Here is a 20949-nt window from a genome sequence, read left to right as displayed (position 1 = left end):
TTTATATAAGGCAGTGAGCGCGTTTCCCCTCAGGGTGGCGCTGCTGTGAAGCAGATCTTGTGTTTTAACCACACTCAGCACGAGGAAACAAAAGTTTAACATGCAGTTATCAGTAACACGGCACATTAGACTGCATGTAAATATGTTGTATACACCAGTTTAATAGTATTTAACACAAAGAGTTGTGGAGTTGTTTTGTTCCTGTAATGAGCACTAGAGGAGCCTCTAGAGGAGGACACGTCTTTCTTACTCTCCCTCTCTCTCTCCTCCTCTTCCGTTTTTTCTCTCTCTCTCTCTCTCTCTCTCTCCCCTTTTCCTTTTCTTCCCCCCCTCTCTCTCTCTCTCTCTCTCCTCCTCTTCTTCCCTCTCTCTTAGATCGACAGCTCCGAGTTGATTCGGAGTCGAGAGCTGGTGGCTCGTAGTCTGTCCACACTGAGGGCTTCCCTGCCTCCAAATACTGTCTACATCTACCAACCCCTTCAGAGCCAGACCACCCTGCAGCCTCCGGCCCAGGACCCCGCTCTCCCCTGCTGCACACTGGGTACGTTTTACCCATCTTACAAGTGTTGCGGAGTTCGTCTGCATATGTGGGGAGAAATAAAGTTGTATAGACCCTTTAGTGTCTCCAGAGGGAGCTGTGTGAAGTCTGATAAATGTCCTCACATTAGCCGCAACTAGTTGCATGGTGGGTAATGTAGGCACCAGGTTTTGAGAAGGTAAAATGTTGACATCGCTGGTTCTGCTGCATCATTTGATTGTTATTTGAAACAAACGGCACAAAAAGTATTTCTGCATCTTTTTTTCTTCCAGGGATCATCACCTCCACCACCGAGTCTTCCAGGGACCATGCTCTCGCCACCGCCACCCCCGCCCAGCTAAAGACCGCTGCTGGTGGGGAGGAGAGGAGCCAGCAGCCCTGGAGCTCCGTCTCCTCCTCCACCAACAACATCATCCCAGTTCTAGTCCCTCCACCCAAACACCTCCGCCCCCTTAAGGTCACACTGCGCTGCAAGGCGTCCGCCAAGCGCAAGGTACGATAGCAAAGCTTTTTGTTACAACAATCAATGAATCAAATACTCAAACATAGAAAGCAAATCTGTGGCTGTGGCAGGGCTGTTATTCCAATAATTAGATTAGGACCTAATGAAATGAAAGGACGGGCTGCCTGTCTTACTGCCTGCCTGTCTGTCTTACTACCTGCATGTCTGTCTTACTGCCTGCATGTCTTACTGCCTGCATGTCTTACTGCCTGCATGTCTTACTGCCTGCATGTCTTACTGTCTGTCTGTCTTACTGCCTGCATGTCTTACTGCCTGCATGTCTTACTGCCTGCCTGCCTGGATGTCTTACTGCCTGCATGTCTTACTGCCTGCATGTCTTACTGCCTGCATGTGTTCTTCCCGTGTACTCTTTGCCCATCACCAGTCTTGTTGTTAGCTAACAATAGCCATTTTCATTGTTTGCGTTCATTATGATAGGGTTAGATCGTGCTGCTCGCTACTTTCACTGAGAAGAGTGAACACGTGGCTGTGTTTTTGGTTGGATAATTTTTTAATCTAGCGTACTCTAACTAGTTTCTCAAGATCACCAACCCCAGCTTTAACTGTTTGATTCTCTCATAACGTCGGTCTCTCTGTGTGTTCAGGTGGAGGAGATGGAGGTGGACGACTTCTACGATTGCATCAAACGCCTCTACAACGAAGACGTCACCACCACTGCAGTCCACGAGGGGGCAACAGCATCGAAGGGAGCGATAGGAGGAGGTCTGGGTGTCTGCAGTGTCCTGTTGACCCGACAGGAAGGCAGCTCTTCGCCCTGCCCGCCTCTGCAGCCAGTCAGTGCCTCCTAGAGACCAAACAGAAGCCTGTTAACCAAAACCACCTTCACACTGACATCCTGCCTCTCAATCAGAGACGGGCAACTCCCTCAGCAATGGGCAACATCGAATAAGAGAGATTTTAGTCAGTGTTGCCATTTGCATTAATAAAAAATAAAAAAAAGCATTTCAAAGGCAGCTCCTGAGGAGATGTTGCCGAGTAAAATGAACCTTTACGTTGAAGCGTAGAGTGGAAGAACTGGTTGATCTTATAATAAGTGAAGCAGCGGTAACGGATGCTCTCAGAGGTCAAGGTGGTTTTGGTTTCCAGCGTGACCCCGAGCTGTTCAGCTGTCCTGAGGTCAGTTCCCATCAGCCCCTGCAGCAGTAAAAAAGAGCCCAAAAAAAGTTAAACATTCAAAAAATAAAAAACGTGCTGCTACTATCTTATTAATTATATTTGTTGAACACAAATACACTATAACAAAAGGTTAAAAAAAAAAACAAACATAAATAGAAAAGTTACCTTAAAAAAACAACCCCACCCCCCTGTGTCTCTCTGTCCTGTTTCCAAAAGGTTATCGTTTGTCAACTTATTTTCGTTGTTCACATCTTAAACTTTCATTTCATATATTTATGTTTTTCATTCTATATTCCCTGTCCTCCATCACTCTGCATGTGTTCATCTCTTTCATAGAGTCTAATTAAAATGTGTAGACGATTCTGTGTCACGCAGCCGGATAGAAAAAAACTGTTTTTCTTGTTTTTCTTTTAGTGAAGTGCAATTTGATTGTCAATAAGATGCTAATATGGATATCCCTCCTATGAATCTCTGTTTCCCCTCCCTCAGCTTGTTGTGACGGCTTGACTGAATGAACGTTTCTCAGGTTGTTTTATTGCCCCACAAACTAAACGTGTCTTTGAAGCTGCCTTTAATCTTCTTGCAGCGACACCAAGAGATGTTGATCGTTTCCTAATAACACACGCTCTCGGCTAAAAACTTCAAAAGTAATTTTCTATTATCCAGATATTAAGTACTTTGTGGTCCTCGTACCAACAACAGGGCCCTGGTAACAATCTGACTACACGTGGTCTCTATTGAAGCACCAACAGGGACTTATTGTTCATATATTCATATGTAATAAAACAACCTTGAGTTATTTAAAGCATTTGATATTAAGCTAAGAGAAAAACGCGTTTTTTGAGTTTGTGTCTGAGCTTCAGAAGGATTAAGTGGACACCTTGATGTTTTAAAAAAGAAAAAAAACACGCTAAAACAATACGCTCTGTTTTTATTGAAGTTCTGTTGAATATATTTGTATTCCTGCAAAAAGCTCCGTTTCCTGCTGCGGGAGCTGCTGGTGGCTGCTCTGGGTCCCTGAATGCACCACGGCACCAATAAATGAAGAGATAATAGTACAAAAAGCTGAGTGAGCTCTTTGTCTTTATTTAATCACACTAATACATTCATGTTCTACAACTGAACACCAACACACTACAGGTGATACTGTGATGTCTGCTGTATGAAGTCCCAGCTGTTACAACTTTACAAGTCTAGAAAACTGTCAGAAGTGTTATTCTTATTACTATTAAATGTTATTCTTATGCCTTAAGTTTAAACTTTAAAGGGTCAGTCTATTTCAAATAAGAAAGCCCTCTAGCTGCTCTGTGCGGTGGCGCTGCTGTTAAACACACACTCACCGGCCACTTTATTAGGCACACCTGTGCAATTGCTTGTTAACACAAATAGCTAATCAGCCAATCACATGGCAGCAACTCAATGCATTTAGGCCTTTAGACGTGGTGAAGACGACTTGCTGAATTTCAAAGCGAGCATCAGAATGGGGAAGAAAGGGGATTTAAGTGACTTTGAACCATGGTTGTTGGTGCCAGACGGGCTGGTCTGAGTATTTCAAAACTGCTGATCTACTGGGACCATCTCTAAGGTTTACAGAGAATGGGCCGAAAAAAGAGAAAATGCCCAGTGAGCGGCAGTTGTGTGGACGAAGATGCCTTGTTGACGTCAGAGGAGAATGGGCGGAGTGGTTGGAGATGATAGAAAGGCAACAGTAACTCAAATAACCACTCGTTACAACCAAGGTATGCAGAACACCATCTCTGAACGCACAACACTACAGCAGCGGAAGACCACACCGGGTACACTCCCGTCAGCTAACAACAGGAAACTGAGGCTACAATTCACACAGGCTCACCAAAATGTGACACTAGGAGATTGGAACAACGTTGCCTGGTCTGACGAGTCTCGATTTAAGCTGCAACATTCAGATGGTTGGGTCAGAATTTGGCGTAAACAAGATGACAGCGTGGGTCCATCCTGCCTTGTATCAACGGTTCAGGCTGCTGGTGGTGGTGTAATGGTGGGGGGGATATTTTCTCGGCACACTTCGGGCCCCTTAATACCAATTGAGCCTCGTTTAAATGCCACGGCCTAGCTGAGTATTGTTGCTGCCCCGTGTCCGTCCCTTTATGACCACAGTGGACCCATCTCCTGACGGCTACTTCCAGCAGGATAATGCACCACGTCACAAAGCTCAAATCATCTCAAACTGGTTCCTTGAACATGATGAGTTCACTGTACTCCAGTGGTCTCCTCGGTCACCACATCTCAATCCAACAGAGCACCTTTGGGCTGTGGTGGAACGGGAGATTCGCATCATGGATGTGCAGCTGACAAATCTGCAGCAACTGCGTGATGCTATCGTGTCAACATGGAGCAAAATCTGTGAGGAATGTTTCTTGAATCTATGCTACGAAGAATTAAGGCAGCTCTGAAGGCAAAAGGGGGTCCAACCCGGTACTAACAAGGTGTACCTAATAAAGTGGCCTGTGAGTGTTTGTGCCGCGTTAACCATGCTAGTTTAGTGTGTCAGCGTTCTAACATTTGCCAAGTAGCACCGAACACAACTGAGGCTCATGGGAATCTTATTTGTTTTGCAGACATTTTGATCTAATAATAACCTAAATGAAATGTCTGAGGATCATTATTATTAAAATTCATCCTGAGGGACACAATCAGTTCAATTGTTGTGTTAAAACCACAAATGTGAACCTGCTGGAGAATCATCCTCTGGGAACATTGAATGTCTGCACATGATGTAGTGCCAATCCATTCGGTGGATGAGACGTGGCCTAAGAAGAGAGGATCCGGGTCACCAAAGTCAGTAGGGTTCATCCTCTGGGGACCACACATTTCTGTACAAAGTTTCCTTGCAGTCCATCCAATAATTGTTCAAATATTTCAGTCCGACCCAAAGTGGTGGCCAAAAAAAAAAATCCTGCTGAATTCTTTGTGAACAGAATGACGGATGAATGGAGCAGACTCTCACTGCAGCAGACTGAGGAATCTGTTCAGCTGAAGGTCTACAAGCAGACAAACACACCACGGCTCCTCTGAACACTCAACAGAACACAGAGAAGCATTACGGACCGGTTCACTGAAGGTTTCAGGTCCCAAATACATTTCTGGCCAGGTTCAACGTAGAAACGTCATTCAAACTTCAAGATGTTCAGCTCCCTGAGGACAAGATCATATCATATTTTAGTGTTTGTATCTTTCATGCTTTCCCAAATCGTTTAACGTTTCTGTGTTCAAGAGTTAGAGTGGGGTTAAGCTGTTTGACTGAAATATTATGTGACTCTATATACACACAGCACGTCTGACGGGCTCTTTCAGAATGTACACACTGGACTCGCTGAGCCTGTTCAAACAAAATCTCTCACACACACACCTGCATCCCTATCTCTGTGAGGACACTCATTGACATAATGCATTCCCTAGCACCTAGCCCCTTACCCAACTGAATGCCTGACCCCAACCTTTGCCCTAACCCTCATCTAAACCCAACTGTAACCTGAACCTTAAAACCCAGTCTGAACCCTCAAACGGGCCTCTGAAGAATACCGACCAAAATGTCCTTGCTTTGAAGGTCTAAAACTTAAATTCTCAGCACTTCTTTATGCATTTTGTCCCAAATGCCTGTACGGAAATTGTAAAATAGGCTTTTGTTTATTTTGCCCCTTTGGCGTGGAATAATTCCTCATTCAGCGGTCCAGGAAACACACCGACCAATTACATGCATTGTAAATCACATCACGTGACGCTGCTCAGCCAATCAAATAAGTGTATTCCAATGACTATCGCCCTCAACTCGAGTGAGATAAACACACACACACGGCTTCTTGTCCCGCAACGTTGCCAACACCTGCGCAAAAAATACATCAAAACGTGCGGCCTGATTGGGAATGGAGTGCTATGACTTCTCAGAGATTCACTCAGCCGTCTTCACAAAAATTGTGGAAAACTGTTTTGTTGTTCCATTATATTGTTCAGTTGTTCCATTACATTGTTCCATTTTGTTGTTCCGTTGTACAATTATAATGTTCAGTTGTGGCATTCCGTTGTTCCATTACATTGTTCTGTTGTAGCGTTCTGTTCCATCGGTCCGTTCCGTTGTTCTATTGTTCCATTACGTTGTGGCATTCTGTTGTTCCATTACATTGTTCCATTGGTCCATTACATTGTTCTATTGTTCCGTTACGTTGTTCCGTTATGTTGTTCCATTTCGTTGTTCCGTTCTGTTGGTCCATTACAATGTTCTGTTGTGGCGTTCTGTTATTCCATTACATTGTTCCGTTGAACAATGAACAATGTAATGGAACGCCACATCAGAACGTTGTAATGGAACAACTGAACAACGAAACGGAACAATGTAATGGAACAATGGAACAAATACTACTACTACTTCTACTACTTTGCTAAGTGAAGCGATAGCTTCATACAAAGATGACGGGAGCGATGGGGACTGCCCCTTCACCCTTGTGCTCCAATCACCATGTGTTTCCATGAAGCGATAGCTGCTCCCAAGTTCAAGACTGTCCATTCAAGATTATGATTATCAAATGCAGAAATGAGAGGAGCGATATCTCAGTTGAACATCAATGACACTGCTGGTAATGTTGGCGTAACGTCTTGCGCCCTTATTTTACTTGAAATGATCGAATAAACTATATTTATTATTAGGAGTATTCATTTTTATTATTCATCCAGTTCAATTTGAAATCTGACAATAAATATTGTTGAGATATTATTCTATTGAACTTTCTATATTTGAAATCAGTTGTTGGCTACATACAGACGTGAATACAATAGTTGGCTACTTCAATATACATATGGCACCGAGTGAAACGTTACTGTGATGTTCTGGACCTTTGCATGAGGAAATTCTCTCTAAATGGACTTCGTTGAATTTGAATTGAACACCCCTGGGTGTCATAGTATCGTATGTTGAAAAAAGCTATTAAAAGTTATAGTATGATAAAAAAAAAAGTCATAGTATAATGTCGGAAAAAAAAGAATAAAAAAAGTCACAGTATAGTATAACTAAAAATGCCATAGTATATGCTGGAAATAGTCATAGTATAGTATGTTGAAAAGTCATGTCATACTGTACTATGTAGAAAGAAATGCCATAGTATGTAATGCTGATAGTATAGTAAGATGAAAAAAGTGACAGTACAGTGAAGACAATCCTTGTTGATTGTTCCTCAGACATTCACAAAGCTTTCACAGATCAACTTCTTTGAATAGACAGAGTACTAGTTTGACAAACTAATCTCAATTGAAGGTCCACTTACCATCTTTTTCATGAACATTCACTCACATGTCTTCATCAGACTCCCCCGGTGTACCTAGAGCTATAACTTATTTACATTACAGATCAATTTGCAGATTTGCTTTCTCAGTCCAAATATTCAGTAACATGAATATAAAACTGTAGAAAAACAGAAAATCCTTGCAATGGAGAAGCAGACACCAGAGAATATTTGGCTTTTTTGCATGAAAGGTTACTCAGACGATCAGTCAGTGTATTTTCCATAGATCAACTAATAAACCCAAGAGACAAGTCCAACACTCAAGTACAACCTCAGCGCTGACAGACGCTACAGCTGTACAGCTATGGAGACTCCAAACTGAGAAGTACAAAGTCATTACATCAGTAAATAATACTGTTTGTTATATAATGAATAAAAAGTGAAATGCATAACTTTATATTTTCTCTGTAATCTCCAATCCGTTCATAGAAAAGACGAAACATTAGGGGACGCTCCAGAATAATGATGTGAAAACCTAAAAAAAACCAACACCTCCAACTGTGTAACATATTTAATACTCGGTGTATAATACTGTACAAAGAACACCCAATTACAGTAAACTTCAGACCACAAACATTTACAAAGCAAACACACCAGGTTTATCCTGTAGGTGAGTGGTAAAGGACAATATTAGTGTTTTTACAGGTTTTAAAAATACATCCTGATGAAGTGCAGTCCAATACAACACCATCACGTGATGGGCTCACAAAGCTAAGCATCGCTGCAGTGTATTACAACCCGTGATGTCACAGCGTTCCCAAATCTCAGCTGGTAAGTACAACGGTACTACTGACGGACAAAACTACCAAAATAAGACCCACCTTGTAATAAGCCAGAATTTTTTTTTTTTTTTTTTAAATAATACAAAAACAATAAGTCACCCTACCAATTTAAAACCCATCTGATTGAGAGCTAGCAAAATAGTGAAGCTTCACAAAAAGTAGTGCCCTAATGCAGAGTGATTTCATGGTACAGATGTTTGTCCGCCACCGCCCTAAATTCATGTCTCTGCATGTACAAACAAAGCAAACTGAAACTAAAGGCTGCATGGAAAGAAGAAAATCTATCTTATTAAAAAGTCAATGGATTTAAGACAGTTTAAAGAATACACATTAACAAAGATCAGATGAAAAGCTGCTTTCTTTGACTCCTGTGAGTGAATCAAAGCTCCAGACTGAAACTGAAACGTCAACCTTCCGCTGCGTCTTTTTTTTTCTTCCTTCTTCTTTGTCCTTTCACAACGACATCAGACGATCGCGTTGAAAACCGATCAGCAAGTGCTTGGCAAATCACCTCAAACAATGTTTTGTTTGGCACTCGCATCTGGTGAAACCGAATGCTCAGGTGCAGAAACTAGTGCTCCCTGTTGTTGCAGTTATTTGGACTGAGCTCAAGGCTTTTGGGCTGAAAGGGGTGGATCCCTCTTTTTTTTTTTTTTTTTTTTTTTTTTAAATAAGCCTTTGGACAATGTGTAGGCTCAATTAATCCACAACTGTGAGTTTCATCACAGTTCAGGAAACATGCTCAAACAGATCAGAGAGGAGAAACTTGAAAACCCACAGCGAAGTAAACACAGCTTTAAAGATCACGAGCAGATCCTGCTGATCCTGTTCCAGCTGTTCATTTTCATATTGACAGCAAGCTTGCAAAGTGGTAAATGGTTATGTCAATGTTTAAGTAGCATGCCGATACTTTACTGTTGATCTGCTGCCATATGGCACTGGTAAACTGCATGTCAATCACGTTCCACTGTCAGAGTGGACGTTTTTAAACTGAGGAGTCAGACTGGTGTCCGTGGAACCGCGCAAGCGATTTGTGTTTGAGGAACGCAGCGATCGACGACGACCTCTTGACCCTCGTCGTGCCCGTCATGGTCAGCGGCCTCTGTCCTGAGGAAGCGAAGGAGAGGTGATGGCGGCGCCGCCGGCGGGGCTGCTGCTCAAGGCCGGGGGCCTCTGCCCCGCCTCCTCCCTCCCCTCCACCGGCAGGCCGCGACGGAGCTCCCAGCATCTGGAAGACATCCGCCGGCACGGCGCGGCTCAGGTACTGCCAGGGCTTCTTTCCCGCCGTGTCCCTCAGCTTCACGTCCGCGCTGAACTTGTTCACCAGCAACCGCATTATGTTGCTGTGGCCGTGGATGGCGGCGATATGGAGAGGCGTGTGGCCGCACGTTGACTTGGCGTTCATGTCGAACATCAAACCAGTCTTTTGAACTCCGTACCTGAAACCAGAGCCAGAAAAAGCAGTGAGCAGTGGCCGGTCACAGAGAGCACATTTACTTACTTTACTAGTAATTTAATAGATATTCTTCAAGAGCATTTTGGTGTTTGTCAGCTTTTTACAGAACAATTAAAATACTTACCAATAAAAATTAGAATACAAAGAACTTTTGACAGCAATTCAAGTGGTGTTGGTTCTGTTTTTAGCCAAGTGTTGTTCTGTTACTGGCTGGATTGACATGACATTAGACACAGACAGTCGTGGTCCCCAGAGGATGAATCTTTATCTTTACCTCTAGCACAACAGCAGGACAACAGTCCCACTTGTCCAACACTAAGTTCATGACACCTCAAAAACTAATGAACTTCCTGTCAGCCTTACATTTAGATTAATGCTGACGCAACATGCTAACCATCAGCATGTTAACATGCTAACTGTGAGCGTTGCAATATATCAATATTAGCAGGGGAGTCCAAAGCAGAGATCACACTTTTAGAGCTGTACCAGTAGTGGAGCTGAACCCGTTTGACCTGAAGCTGCCATTAACATCTACAGGGTTCATCCTTTGGGGGTCAGGAATGTGATCAGAAAGGTTTAGGACCCCCATTTGATTTAAGATATTTCTTGTGTACAAGTGGACATTTTGGATCCAATGGTGCCGCTAGAGGAAATGGAGGTCAGAAAAGTCTTTAGGGATCATGCTCTGCGGGCCATGACTATCCATGCAATATGTTGTGAAATTGTGTACAAATGTGCAGAAAAACATCAGAGAGCCATCAGACACATGACAATCCATGTGACTAATTCAGATGCCACTAATAACAGCCCTCAAAGCTCTGTAATGTTCAAGTGTCAGAATTCTACGTGAACCAAAACTTCCTGTTTTACAGAGTGTAAATCTAACAGAGCTAACCGCTAGCTGCGTACCATAAGGTGTTGAGGACTCTGTGGTCGCCGTGTTTTGCAATCCAGTGCAGCACGGTGAAGCCAGAGATGAAGTCTCGCCTGTTGAGCAGGGACGAGTCCTCTCTGAACAGCGTGTAGATGTCAGGCCAGGACCCCGCCGCCCCCTTCACCAGCCAGGCGTGCTCCCTGGGCTCCAGAGGAACCAGGGACTGATGACAGGGGGCAAACATAAACTTCATCAATGTGAGAGTCACCGCATCGTATCCGGTAGATGACATGAGGGAAAAACGCCACCCCCCCTTGTTAAACTGCCCCCCCCCAATTAAGATGACTTAATGTAGGCTGTTATTGATGTAAAGAGGAGAGTCAAGAGTCACATGCAAAAGACACAAAAGAGGATGGAAATCATGCCTACATGTGTTGTTGACTCAGCAGAGATAACACTCACTGACTAACAGTTGGTTCCATTATTTCAAAGGGACGTTTAAAGAGAAACAGTGTGCTGTCTGGGAGTCTCACCTGCCGACTGGAGCCTTCATGTTGAGCGGCGGGGGAGGAGGCGGCGGCGGGAGAGCTCCTCCTCCCCGCTCTCCCTTCCGCCCTCTCGTCCAGCTCAGCTAGGCTGTGGCAGCGCGGCGGCGTTGAGCAGGACGACAGCGAGGACGACGACAGGTCGTATCGCAGGCTGAGCGACGAGGAGATCAGGTGGAGGCGGTTCAGCCGGGCCGCCTCGCTTCCTCCCCCCGCCCTCGCCTCCTCCTGGAGGATCTGGTCGAGGTCGGCACCCAGGCTGCGGCACATCCGGCTCCTCAACCGGCTGCTGAGATGCCTGGCAGTGGACGGGCGCGGCCGCAGCAGCGTCGGCGAAGAGGTGGAGCCCTCGCTCGACTCCGCCTCCTCTCGGTCGTCGTGGAGATCACCTGCCGGGGGGTTTGGAGTTAAGGGTGCTTTAAATAAGCTAGGTGCTGCGACACTGCATCAGAAAAGATCATTAAAAACTCAAACTGTGTTCTGACCTGTGGAAAGGTGCCACTGCATCACGCGGTCGTCATGGAGATGGTCCGAGGAGCGGTGGAATGGTGACAAACGAGTTGTGGTCTGCTGGTCGTCATGGAGATGGCCTGTGGAGTGATGCCACGGCGCCGTTGTTTTACCGATGCCGGACTGCAACTTCTTCCCCTGGGCTCGGTGGATCGCTTCCAGGATTTGAGACCCGCCCCCAGTCACACCTGTTGACAGTTTAAGAGACATACTCGTTAGTAAAAGTCTTGGTATTCAAGACATTTGCTGACAATATAGAACATCACCAGACTCCTTTAAGGTTCACGTACAGAGTGCTGCCGTACCTGCTCTGGCCTGTGGGTCTTCATAGCTGTCGTTCCACCCCGATCCTCTGGGGGAGCCAGACTGCGGCCGCTCGCTGCTGGAGAGGCCTGCGTCCGATGAGGGGTAGAAGATGCTGCTGTGGGTAGATGAGAGCCGCTCCCCCTGGCTGTGATTTGGCCCCTCCCTGGGCTCCGACTGGACACCTGCGGGATGCGAGTAGCGGCGGTCTGCGTGGACGTCGCCGTGAGGCACCGCCAACGGAATGTGGCGCTCTGCCTCTAAAGGCAGGCTGCGTCTAGTGGACTCCCATGCAACTGACCCAGGTTCCAGTCCGGGCCCAGTCCACTGTCCTCTCTGCTCCACCCCTGACTGCAAGCTCCAGCCCGGCCCACCAGGGGGCATCGTTTCCAAATCCTGGACGACAATCTTCGGGATCTGCCTTTCTGATGAAGAGGAGGAGGAGACAACAGAGGGAGGAGCATGCGGATCAACGATGCACGGAGAGGAGGCGGAGATGGCCAACCCCATGTCTACGAGAGGATTGCTCAGGGGCCACGCTCCTCCTGCTGAACCCCGCCTCAGCTGGACATCCTCCTCGTCTTCATCGTCATCATCACAAGAGACAGCAGATTTGTAGCTTGGCCTGTGCCTGAAGCGACGTGGGGCATCCCGCGGCTGAAGACCGGCGTGATGAAGAGTAGGCCCCTGATGAAGACCTCCCTCAGGCTGTGGACAGGCCTCCCTCCCCCCGAGAGCTTCGGGGACCGGGACCTGCTGTCTGGTTTCTCCATGGCTTCTGACTGCTGCGACTACAGGTGTGATGCCAGGAGGCGGGCCAGAACCCACCCTGAGCTGACTCACTTGAGTGCACTGATCTGGGGCAGGGGGCTTAGGCAGACTGGGGGTCTTCACTTCCGTTTTCTCTGAAATCTGAGTGAGCACCTGAGCTGATGCTGCTGGTCTACCTGGAAGTCGACCAGGAAGTCCAGGTGTGCTGATTACCTGTTGCTGCTTCAGGTTCAAATTTGTTGCCACATTGTTGTTGTTGTTGAGCAGGATCCCAGCCGAGGGTAGGATTGATTTTCCGGCAGTTACTCCCGGCGGGGCGGGTGTCGTCACCTCCCTCAGCCGCGGTTTCTGCACAGGTTCCGCTGCGCTCCCGGCGGTGCTCGGTACGGCATTCTGCGGGTAGGGCTCGGCGTTCTTCCCGGCGGGAAGTCGACTCGGACGCGGCTCTGAAGAGCCCCGTTCTCCGCCGCCGCCGCCGGGGACGTGTCCTTTGAACTTCTTCCTGAGAAAGACGTAAGAGACGCCGTCGACCTGTCTGACGACGGCGACGGAGTTGACGAACTTTTTGAAGAGCTCCCGGTTGCGGTTCCGGTCCGCATGGTCCCTGATGAAGTTTCTGAAGTGCAGAATTAGATCAGAGTTCTTCACCGAACCTCCTTGGCTCTGGAGGAAGTGCAGCAGCGTGTCCTGAGTGAAATCTGTGGCCATTCTGGCGTTTACGTGACTTCACGCGCCTTCCGCCTCTCTCCTCTCTGCTGGTCCCAAAGGTCGGCCAGTGGTTTCTGTCAGGGGGAACGAAGCTCCGCCCTCTTCAGGTATTTATCCCCACACTACCTGCGGCATTCCTGCAGCTTACCCGGATGTTTAGATGGCGCTAGCTGTAGAACGTACAATTGTTATATTGTGACAGGAACATAATGAACAGCACAACCTGTCCAATAATCGCATATGCATGTTATGATCAATGTGAATACAATATTTAAAAATATATAATAATTAAAAAAAGTATTTACACCTGGAAAAAGTGTTTGTGAGTATATAAGTTTTCATGAATCATTCATGAATAGTACTTTATATTTCAGCTGGCAGATAAAAATCAAAGTAGTTAATTATAATATTTGATTTGTTGATATTTGTTGATATGTTGTTTGATCAGGTTTTAGCAAGTTTACTTGTAAATGTTTCCCAAGACTGCAATATTGGAAATGACCCCTGTAGATATTCTTGGTTTAACTAGAAGAATAGGGAGAATGGACACACAGAGGTGTGTCCAAAGGAGGTTTATAAACTGATTAAAAAAAACATTATATGAAAACAAAGAAATAGATGCTTATGTCAAAATGCAACTCTAACCAACAATCCTTTTTTTCTTCTTTTTTGTATGTTTTCCCTGCAACCACATTAAGATTCATTTAAGTAATATTTTCTATGAGCAATCAAAAATAAATCCATTTTCTTCCATGTTATGTTTCATCTGAATGCAGAGTTTGGAAATGTTTTACATTATGATACAAAATAATGGATTTACAATGTTTTGGAATCTGACAATGCTTTGGCCAAGCTTAGCTTTTTAGGCATGTTTTCTTTTTTTAATACAAATGACTGGTGCTGTAATTGTCACTTCACATTACACAGAGGGAGCAGATGAAACCAGCTGCCAACACAACACTGATCTATTAGCACCACTTCATGTTGGCCTTGATGAATCAGAGTCCAACATGGCCGTCATCTTCTTCTCGTCTCTGTCTGCTGTTTACTGGTGAGCGGGTGGTTATTTGAGCGTTTTCCACAGAAAGCAGCCAGAAACATGGCTATGAGCAGAAAGACACTTTAAACTCACTACATCACAATGTCATTTGATCCATTGTCAATATTAGAATATTCATTATTGCTCCTTTGCTATAGTTCAGACTGCACAATATCCAACACTTGCATGTTTTATCCCATTAATGGGGTCATAGTAGACATATTCATTTAATTGTGAGTGTGCGTGTGCGTGCGGGACAAATTGAAGGTGACACAAAATTAATTTACAAAATACATTTATTTAGCAAAAAACCATGGAGCTGTTTCTTATTTAATTGTCCCTCTTTCATAAAGCGAGCATTGAATTTCATTCAACGATTAAAAAAAGTTCGTGAGATATTGTTTTGTGCTTCTGAAAATGACAAGAACAAAACCACAATGGACTATAACGTGGGTTATGGATGAGGACATGAAGCGGACTGTGTGCTGTGAGTATGGCACACTGAGAATATTCAAAAGGTGCTCTAGAGACTAAAACAGTGAGAAGAAACGTGAACTGTCGGTGTAGAATAAAACGGATCAGTACTTAAACTAGGTATAAACCCTCTGTGTATTTTAGATTCCACACACTGCTGCTGCTGTTAAACAATAAATATTGATGCTCCCTGGATTAACTGAACAGAAGGGAAGCCAAATGGCACCTGCTACATGGCATAAACTGACTCTAATACACACCTGAGTGGGACAATGTGTTCTGTGAAAAACTACGGGAACCCAGAGGGGACAGTGTTCTCACAATTGAAGGTAAACAATGCAAAGCAAATGACTTCAAAACAACTTGAATATAATTATTGTGATGAGCGATATAAGATTATTCTTTTCATACATACATCACTTTGTCTCAGTACAAATTTGCAACATTTATGATTTTGGGTTCACCAGTTATTTTTTTACTTTTCAGGACCACAGTAAAAAGTATGTTCTGATTCCAGCAATTAATAATCCACTAAGTGGAAAGTTTAATAAGATTAAAGGGGCAATCAACTCATTTTACACATAAAGATTAGCTCATGAGCCTGTGAAAACAGTTGCATACTGTCTACTGTGGAGGAGAAGTCTGGGAAAATAATGATGTCATCAGGGTCATCACTGATTGGCTTTGTGACTTGAAATCTAGAGCAGAAAGCCCGTGTCATCAAACGTTCCGCCTCCGCTGCTTCGATTTGAATCATTGTTATTCTAAAGCCCCCCAGCTTTATGGAAGTGCAGTACAATGACTTCCTCAGAAGACTAAAGAAGAAGTTTTATTTCACAGAGGAGGACGAATGGAATCAAATTAACATGCGATCAGAAAAAGGTGTGAGACGGCTTGTTACTGGGAAGCTGTAAGTTTAGTGGAACCTGGAAAACTTGATCTGAATCCAAGGCGTAACTAGTCAGTTTAATGAATCCAGTGATTGACAGCACATTTATCAGCAACGTCAACGATTGCTTATTTGTCTTCATTTTCTTTCTGTGTTTCATGTCATAATAAATTAAATATCTTTTGGTACAGTATATCGGGGTGTTTGCTATTCACATTTTTAGATGAAATATCTGCCCCCTAACCCAAAACTAACTGAGAGATTATTCGTAAGTAAAGGTAATGGTTGCGGTTGTAAAATAAACTTTGATCAAAGGGAAGAAAGAATAATTGATTTTTTTTTTGGAACAAACAAAACCTCAAATTCAAAATCAAAACCAAGTTGATGTCTGCAAACGATTCATCCTGTGAAAATCTTTGGAATCTAAACTTCTCCATTGTTTTTTTTTGACATCCAATGTTTCATCACATCACAAGTAGAACTATGTTTATCATTCAGTGTAAATTCTGCAGCAAACAGAAGTCAAGCTGCTACAGTAAAAAAAAAAAAAGTGCTACGAGACAGACAGTAGTGACAGTAGTAGTGTTACAGTATCATGTGACTCAGCTCTTCTTCTTCAGGGTCTGTCGTTCACGTTCTGAGAGTTTTGATTGTTTTTGTAGCCGTAAATTAGAAACAGCATCCCTGCAATTTTGGTGTTGATTTATTACGTTTTTAACATGTGCGAAAGCTGAGCTGGTCTTGTGCAAATCTCTAAAGAGTTTGACAAGATAATATCTTATTCTGAAGATGACGTAGTATTTTGTCTTTGGGAGATTTAATACACCTGCTCCCTTCGTCTTGTCATGAGAAATAAAGAGTTTCTGGGAGAACGTCTGAATGTTAGAGGTTCCTGAAGGCACCGTCGGGGTTGCTCAAGGACAACTTCATAGTGATCGGGACTTTTGAAAAAAACTAAATTCTATCCTTTCACTTTTAATTCTGGCTGATGTCGAACCTGTGTGCACCAGGATTGTGGTCAGTATTATTGAACCCCTCTGGAGCTGAGAACATCGAGGTCCTCTGGCTTTCCAATCTATCTGGAAAATGGAGCACAAGTTAAAGCTGAAATTTACATTTACAGCTTTAAATTGCCGCTTTTGTCTTTACTCAGAGGGACGTTTAGATATTGAGAGCGAAAAAAAAACAACGTATTTCAAACATGATAAAAGGTGGAAAACTGCAGAAAAGTATCCATAACACTGGAATTGTCTTTTTGTAGTATTTGACGATGAACTTACGACCTGAAAACCATCGATGGCCCTTAAAAATCACCATTCAAAGCAGAAGATCATTAGAAATCTTGGCAGCAGTCGGTTTAGTCCGCCCAGCAGAGGTTCAAAAGAGGTGTAACGTACAGTACACGTGTGAATAGAATGAGGCACATTGTGTGAAGTCTGCATAGTTGTTTCAGTGTGAACGGAGCCGGTTTCAGGCTCCTCCTCCACGTAAAGCTCCTTCAGTTTAGAGCATCACTCAAGCTTTTAGGGAGCCAATTGTCTTGTCTTTCCCGCCCTTCGCTGCCACTCGCAATCGCAACCTGTCCGTGACATCACAGTGACGTCACAGTGGTGGACTTGACTAAGTGGGCGGGGCCTGGAATCACAGAGGGCGGAAGAAGCGAAGGGCACTGGGCGGGGCTCGATGAGGAGAACGGACAGCCTCTCGACCAACCGCGGGCCTCCGCCAGTTCCTGCGGCAGGCTCTCGGCCAGACACACCAGCTGCTCCTCCCCCTGCCGTATGAGGTCGTCGACGCGCCGCTGGCGGATCAGCAGGGAGGGTTTGGTGCTGACGAAGCGGCGGTAGTCCTGGAGCTGCGGCTCGGCGAGGTAGCCGGACAGGATGGAGTGGACCACACGCTGCCGCCGGTCCAGGTTCTCCTTCAGCTCCCGGGCGTCTTCGGTTTGTCCGAGAAGCAGAGAGCGTTTGTGAAGGAGGGACTCCTGAGCGGGAGGAGAAGACAAAATGTGTGTCAGCTTAAACACAATCTTGTTTATCACTGATACTTTAAGCTGGGCATGTCAACATCCAAATGGAGCAAAACGGAAAATTCAAACATCGCAGTGTGGATCTAGGAATGGAAGTCAGCGTGGTCCACTTACTCGATGTATTGGCACAAAACAGGCGTTTCTACAGTGGACATTTTGACATGCACAGTTTGAAAAGTAGTGAACATAGTCGATGTGAAGTCATTGTTTTTGAAGCCTTGAGTTTGTTTTTTTGGCCGTCGCCATCTTGGATATTTGCAACCAGTGAACGGAAGTGACCATATTTGGACTGTAGAGGAGTGACATAGCGACTCATATACCTGTCAATCACAAGGTAGCCCCGCCCTAAAGCATACCCTGTTTTTGACTCTAAATGGACCATAATTTACTAAATGAACATCATGATGTATTGAAGAAGACTTGAAACTAGAGATTGAGACCATAAACTCATGTTTACAATGTTTACTGAGGGAATAAATCAAGAGAGAAGTAGAGTCATTTCCTCATAGACTTCTATACAACCAGAGGAGTCGCCCCCTGATGGTCAGTAGAGAGAATGCAGGTTTGAGGCACTTCCGCATTGGCTTAATTTTTCAGAACTTGAGGTTGCCACCTGGCACAGGTAAATGAATGATGGTTAAATTCCAATTAGCTGCTTCAGTTTCAGGGTCCTGGTTCTGTGCATGTTGGCTCAATATGTGCTGGGAAAAATGCACAGACATGTTCCTCAGAGGATGAACCCCAATGACTGAATTCCTGAGCTGAATGCTGACAGCAGGATAACATGTCAACAAACTTAATCTTAACATGTTACACTACAATGACTAATGTTAGTATGTAACCACATACACATGGAAAGATGCTAAAAGGAACATGTTGAACGTTAGCATGTTGACATGGAAAGGATTGATTTATCATGTCAGTTTGAGAGTGACAGATAAAGAGTTAACATTATCAGAGACAGTCAGACTCATCTCATCTCGTCATTGATTCAACATCGTTCCATCTGTGTCGTCCTCCATGTTACATGAGTATCTAGCTAAACTCTCTCAGAGCTCCCATTAACAACATGGGAGTCATATACGTGACTAAACCAAGACCTCTATATTTAGTGAACCCTTATTGGGACTGTGTGGTGAGTATTCATAATACCTAGAATATTTCATATTTTACAGACATGGCAGATTTGCATGGGGTCGAAAACAGAAAGTCACAGGGCACCTTAAACCCAGCTACAGCTGGATGGGCAGGTAAACAGGCCCATGGGTAACAGGGAAACAGAGTGTCAGACGGGTAGATCCTGTCCTGTCTCACCCTCTCGCCTGCTGTGTCCTCCTGCGTCAGCTCCCCTCTCTCCAGAGCCAGCAGGGATCTGTCGATCCTCGACAGCCGGCTGCAGAGCGACAGCAGCAGGTTCACGATCCTCTCCAGGTCTCCTGCAAACACAAGCGGGTCAACGTCTCAGTTTCTGTCTACGCTGCAGCTACATCATCCAAAGCCCCATGGGAGCCGTGGTCTCAGAGTACGAATGAATGTCGTACCGATTAACACGCTGTACTTGTCCCTCTCGTTGGTTTTCAGGCGTTCCTGCACCAGTGTTTCGACGCTGGCCCCCAGCGCCTGGTGACATCTCTGCTCCTCGCACAGCGCCTCCTTCTCCTGCTGCAGAGCCGCCACGCTGCGCCTCAGAGCCTCACACAACTCCACCTGGTAAACAGGGTGGGATGGGGGATGTTTTAAGGTTTGCGTTACAACTACATTATTATTATTATTATTATTATGAATAATAATAATAATAATAATGATAGAAAGACTTTAATAAGATATCCCTTTTTTACCTTCCTGGTGCTGAGGTCTTTCTCTTCCTCATCCAGATCCGTCTCCTTCCCTTGATCCGTCGCTGTGCTCTGACCAGGATCACAGACGCCATCTTGGATCCTTGGAAGGGAACATTATTTAAAATCATAAAAATGTCTGATGATTTCCTCACGATCTGTCATTCTTGTGTTTTAGAAGAAGAGTGAGATAACTGATAACTTTACTATAAAAAAGTAAAATACAGTGAGAAACAAACAAATTCACAGAAAAGGAGCAACAGAATCATTAAATGACTACTGTAGAAATAAGGTATGTTGCTGTTTTTTCCTGTAATTTTATTTGTGACACATTGACAGTGTTTTATGCGATTTACTGTTTATTATTGTTTAGATTTTGACTACTTTCATACAATGAGTTTAAAAACTCATCCAGAGTTTCCCTCAAGTACAGCCTCTAAACGTCCAAAACTTTTTAATACTTTTAAACCTTTTAATATTCAGTCAATAAAACAATGAATATAAGGAAATGCAGTGAGATGGGGAGGAGCCTCTTTTATAAGAAGTTTACATAAAAGTTCACACTGATGCTGGATTTCACAGGTTCAGTATATCCTGTTATACCAACTCTGGCAGCTAGGTGTCAGCATTGTTTAGCTGTTTAGCCTGCGGGAAGCCATATCGCCACCTGTCACACTGATATGTATCGGATCAGTGTGGAATTGAGAGAAAGAACAAACAGTCATATGCTATTGTAAGAAGGAAGAACAGCAAAAAACTAAAAGTCACATCTGTCCTCTGAACAGAGACTTCAGCCTTTTTTAATCATGTAGACGTTTAAAACCTTTAACCAGTGGGCCTTACCACTAAGACCAGTGCTGTTCCTTTTTATGAATCCACAGTTCTAATCTGATTCATCTGTGTTTAATGAAACAGTCACTGTGGTTGGACACTCTCTCCCCACTCTACTGTTGAGAAACATCGATCAGGTTTGTCTGGTCTCTCCTGTCCTGGCTGACAATGCCAACACAATCAAAACTTCAACACTCAGTCAACAGGAAATCATATTTTGACATGATCACTCTAGACTGGTTCCAGACCTCCAGAACTTCAAACACATCAGGTGGTCTGTTCATTGATGACTGTTCCCTTGGTTGAATGGGGACATCTCCTTCCTTCAGCCAAGGTTAAACTTAACGTATGACCTATGCCATGACCTGGCAACAAAGCCACAAAACTAAATATATTTTGCTTCGTCATCTCCAT

The 20949-nt window shown here is 44.4% G+C and overlaps 3 protein-coding genes and 1 long non-coding RNA gene across 7 annotated transcripts in view; 2 read left to right on the top strand and 2 right to left on the bottom strand.

Moving 5' to 3' along the window:
* ccni (cyclin I) overlaps positions 1-3241 on the top strand; it is a 13362-nt gene extending 10121 nt beyond the window's left edge. Inside the window, exons 8-10 of the mRNA XM_068705978.1 lie at positions 376-541; positions 811-1031; positions 1646-3241. Of these exons, the coding sequence (XP_068562079.1) occupies positions 376-541; positions 811-1031; positions 1646-1849 (591 nt within the window). The 3' untranslated portion in view covers positions 1850-3241. The remainder of the gene's footprint in view (positions 1-375; positions 542-810; positions 1032-1645) is intronic.
* A 4744-nt stretch (positions 3242-7985) lies between these two features.
* Positions 7986-13475, bottom strand: LOC137868933 (ankyrin repeat domain-containing protein SOWAHB-like). Of its 2 annotated transcripts, none has more exons than XM_068705976.1 (5): positions 11947-13475; positions 11632-11844; positions 11135-11535; positions 10637-10824; positions 7986-9710 (listed from the first exon to the last, which is right to left on the bottom strand). In XM_068705976.1, exons 1-5 carry the CDS (start codon positions 13436-13438, stop codon positions 9257-9259), a joined length of 2748 nt encoding a protein of 915 aa, XP_068562077.1. In that variant the 5' UTR covers positions 13439-13475; the 3' UTR covers positions 7986-9256. The 2 variants fall into 2 exon arrangements, with proteins under 2 accessions (XP_068562077.1, XP_068562078.1); XM_068705977.1 differs by having other exon boundaries at positions 11962-13474.
* Positions 13462-20213, top strand: LOC137868934 (uncharacterized). The gene is made up of 4 exons (XR_011102249.1): positions 13462-13545; positions 14366-14489; positions 19451-19579; positions 19744-20213. It is a non-coding gene; the product is annotated as an uncharacterized lncRNA (long non-coding RNA).
* The window catches only part of shroom3 (shroom family member 3), a 67878-nt gene continuing 61684 nt past the window's right edge, over positions 14756-20949 (bottom strand). For all 3 annotated transcript variants that reach the window (XM_068705971.1, XM_068705973.1, XM_068705972.1), the window contains exons 23-26: positions 19708-19807; positions 19411-19576; positions 19184-19305; positions 14756-17824 (exon numbers count right to left, since the gene is read on the bottom strand). In XM_068705971.1, the coding sequence (XP_068562072.1) occupies positions 17432-17824; positions 19184-19305; positions 19411-19576; positions 19708-19807 (781 nt within the window). In that variant the 3' untranslated portion in view covers positions 14756-17431. The remainder of the gene's footprint in view (positions 17825-19183; positions 19306-19410; positions 19577-19707; positions 19808-20949) is intronic.

This window comes from Cebidichthys violaceus, unplaced genomic scaffold (assembly GCF_023349555.1).
Source record: "Cebidichthys violaceus isolate CVI_PGR_0920_01 unplaced genomic scaffold, fCebVio1.0.p SCAF_12, whole genome shotgun sequence".
NCBI lineage: Eukaryota > Metazoa > Chordata > Actinopteri > Perciformes > Stichaeidae > Cebidichthys > Cebidichthys violaceus.
Note: the sequence above shows the minus strand (reverse complement) of the source record. Positions and strands in the feature narration are given on the sequence as shown.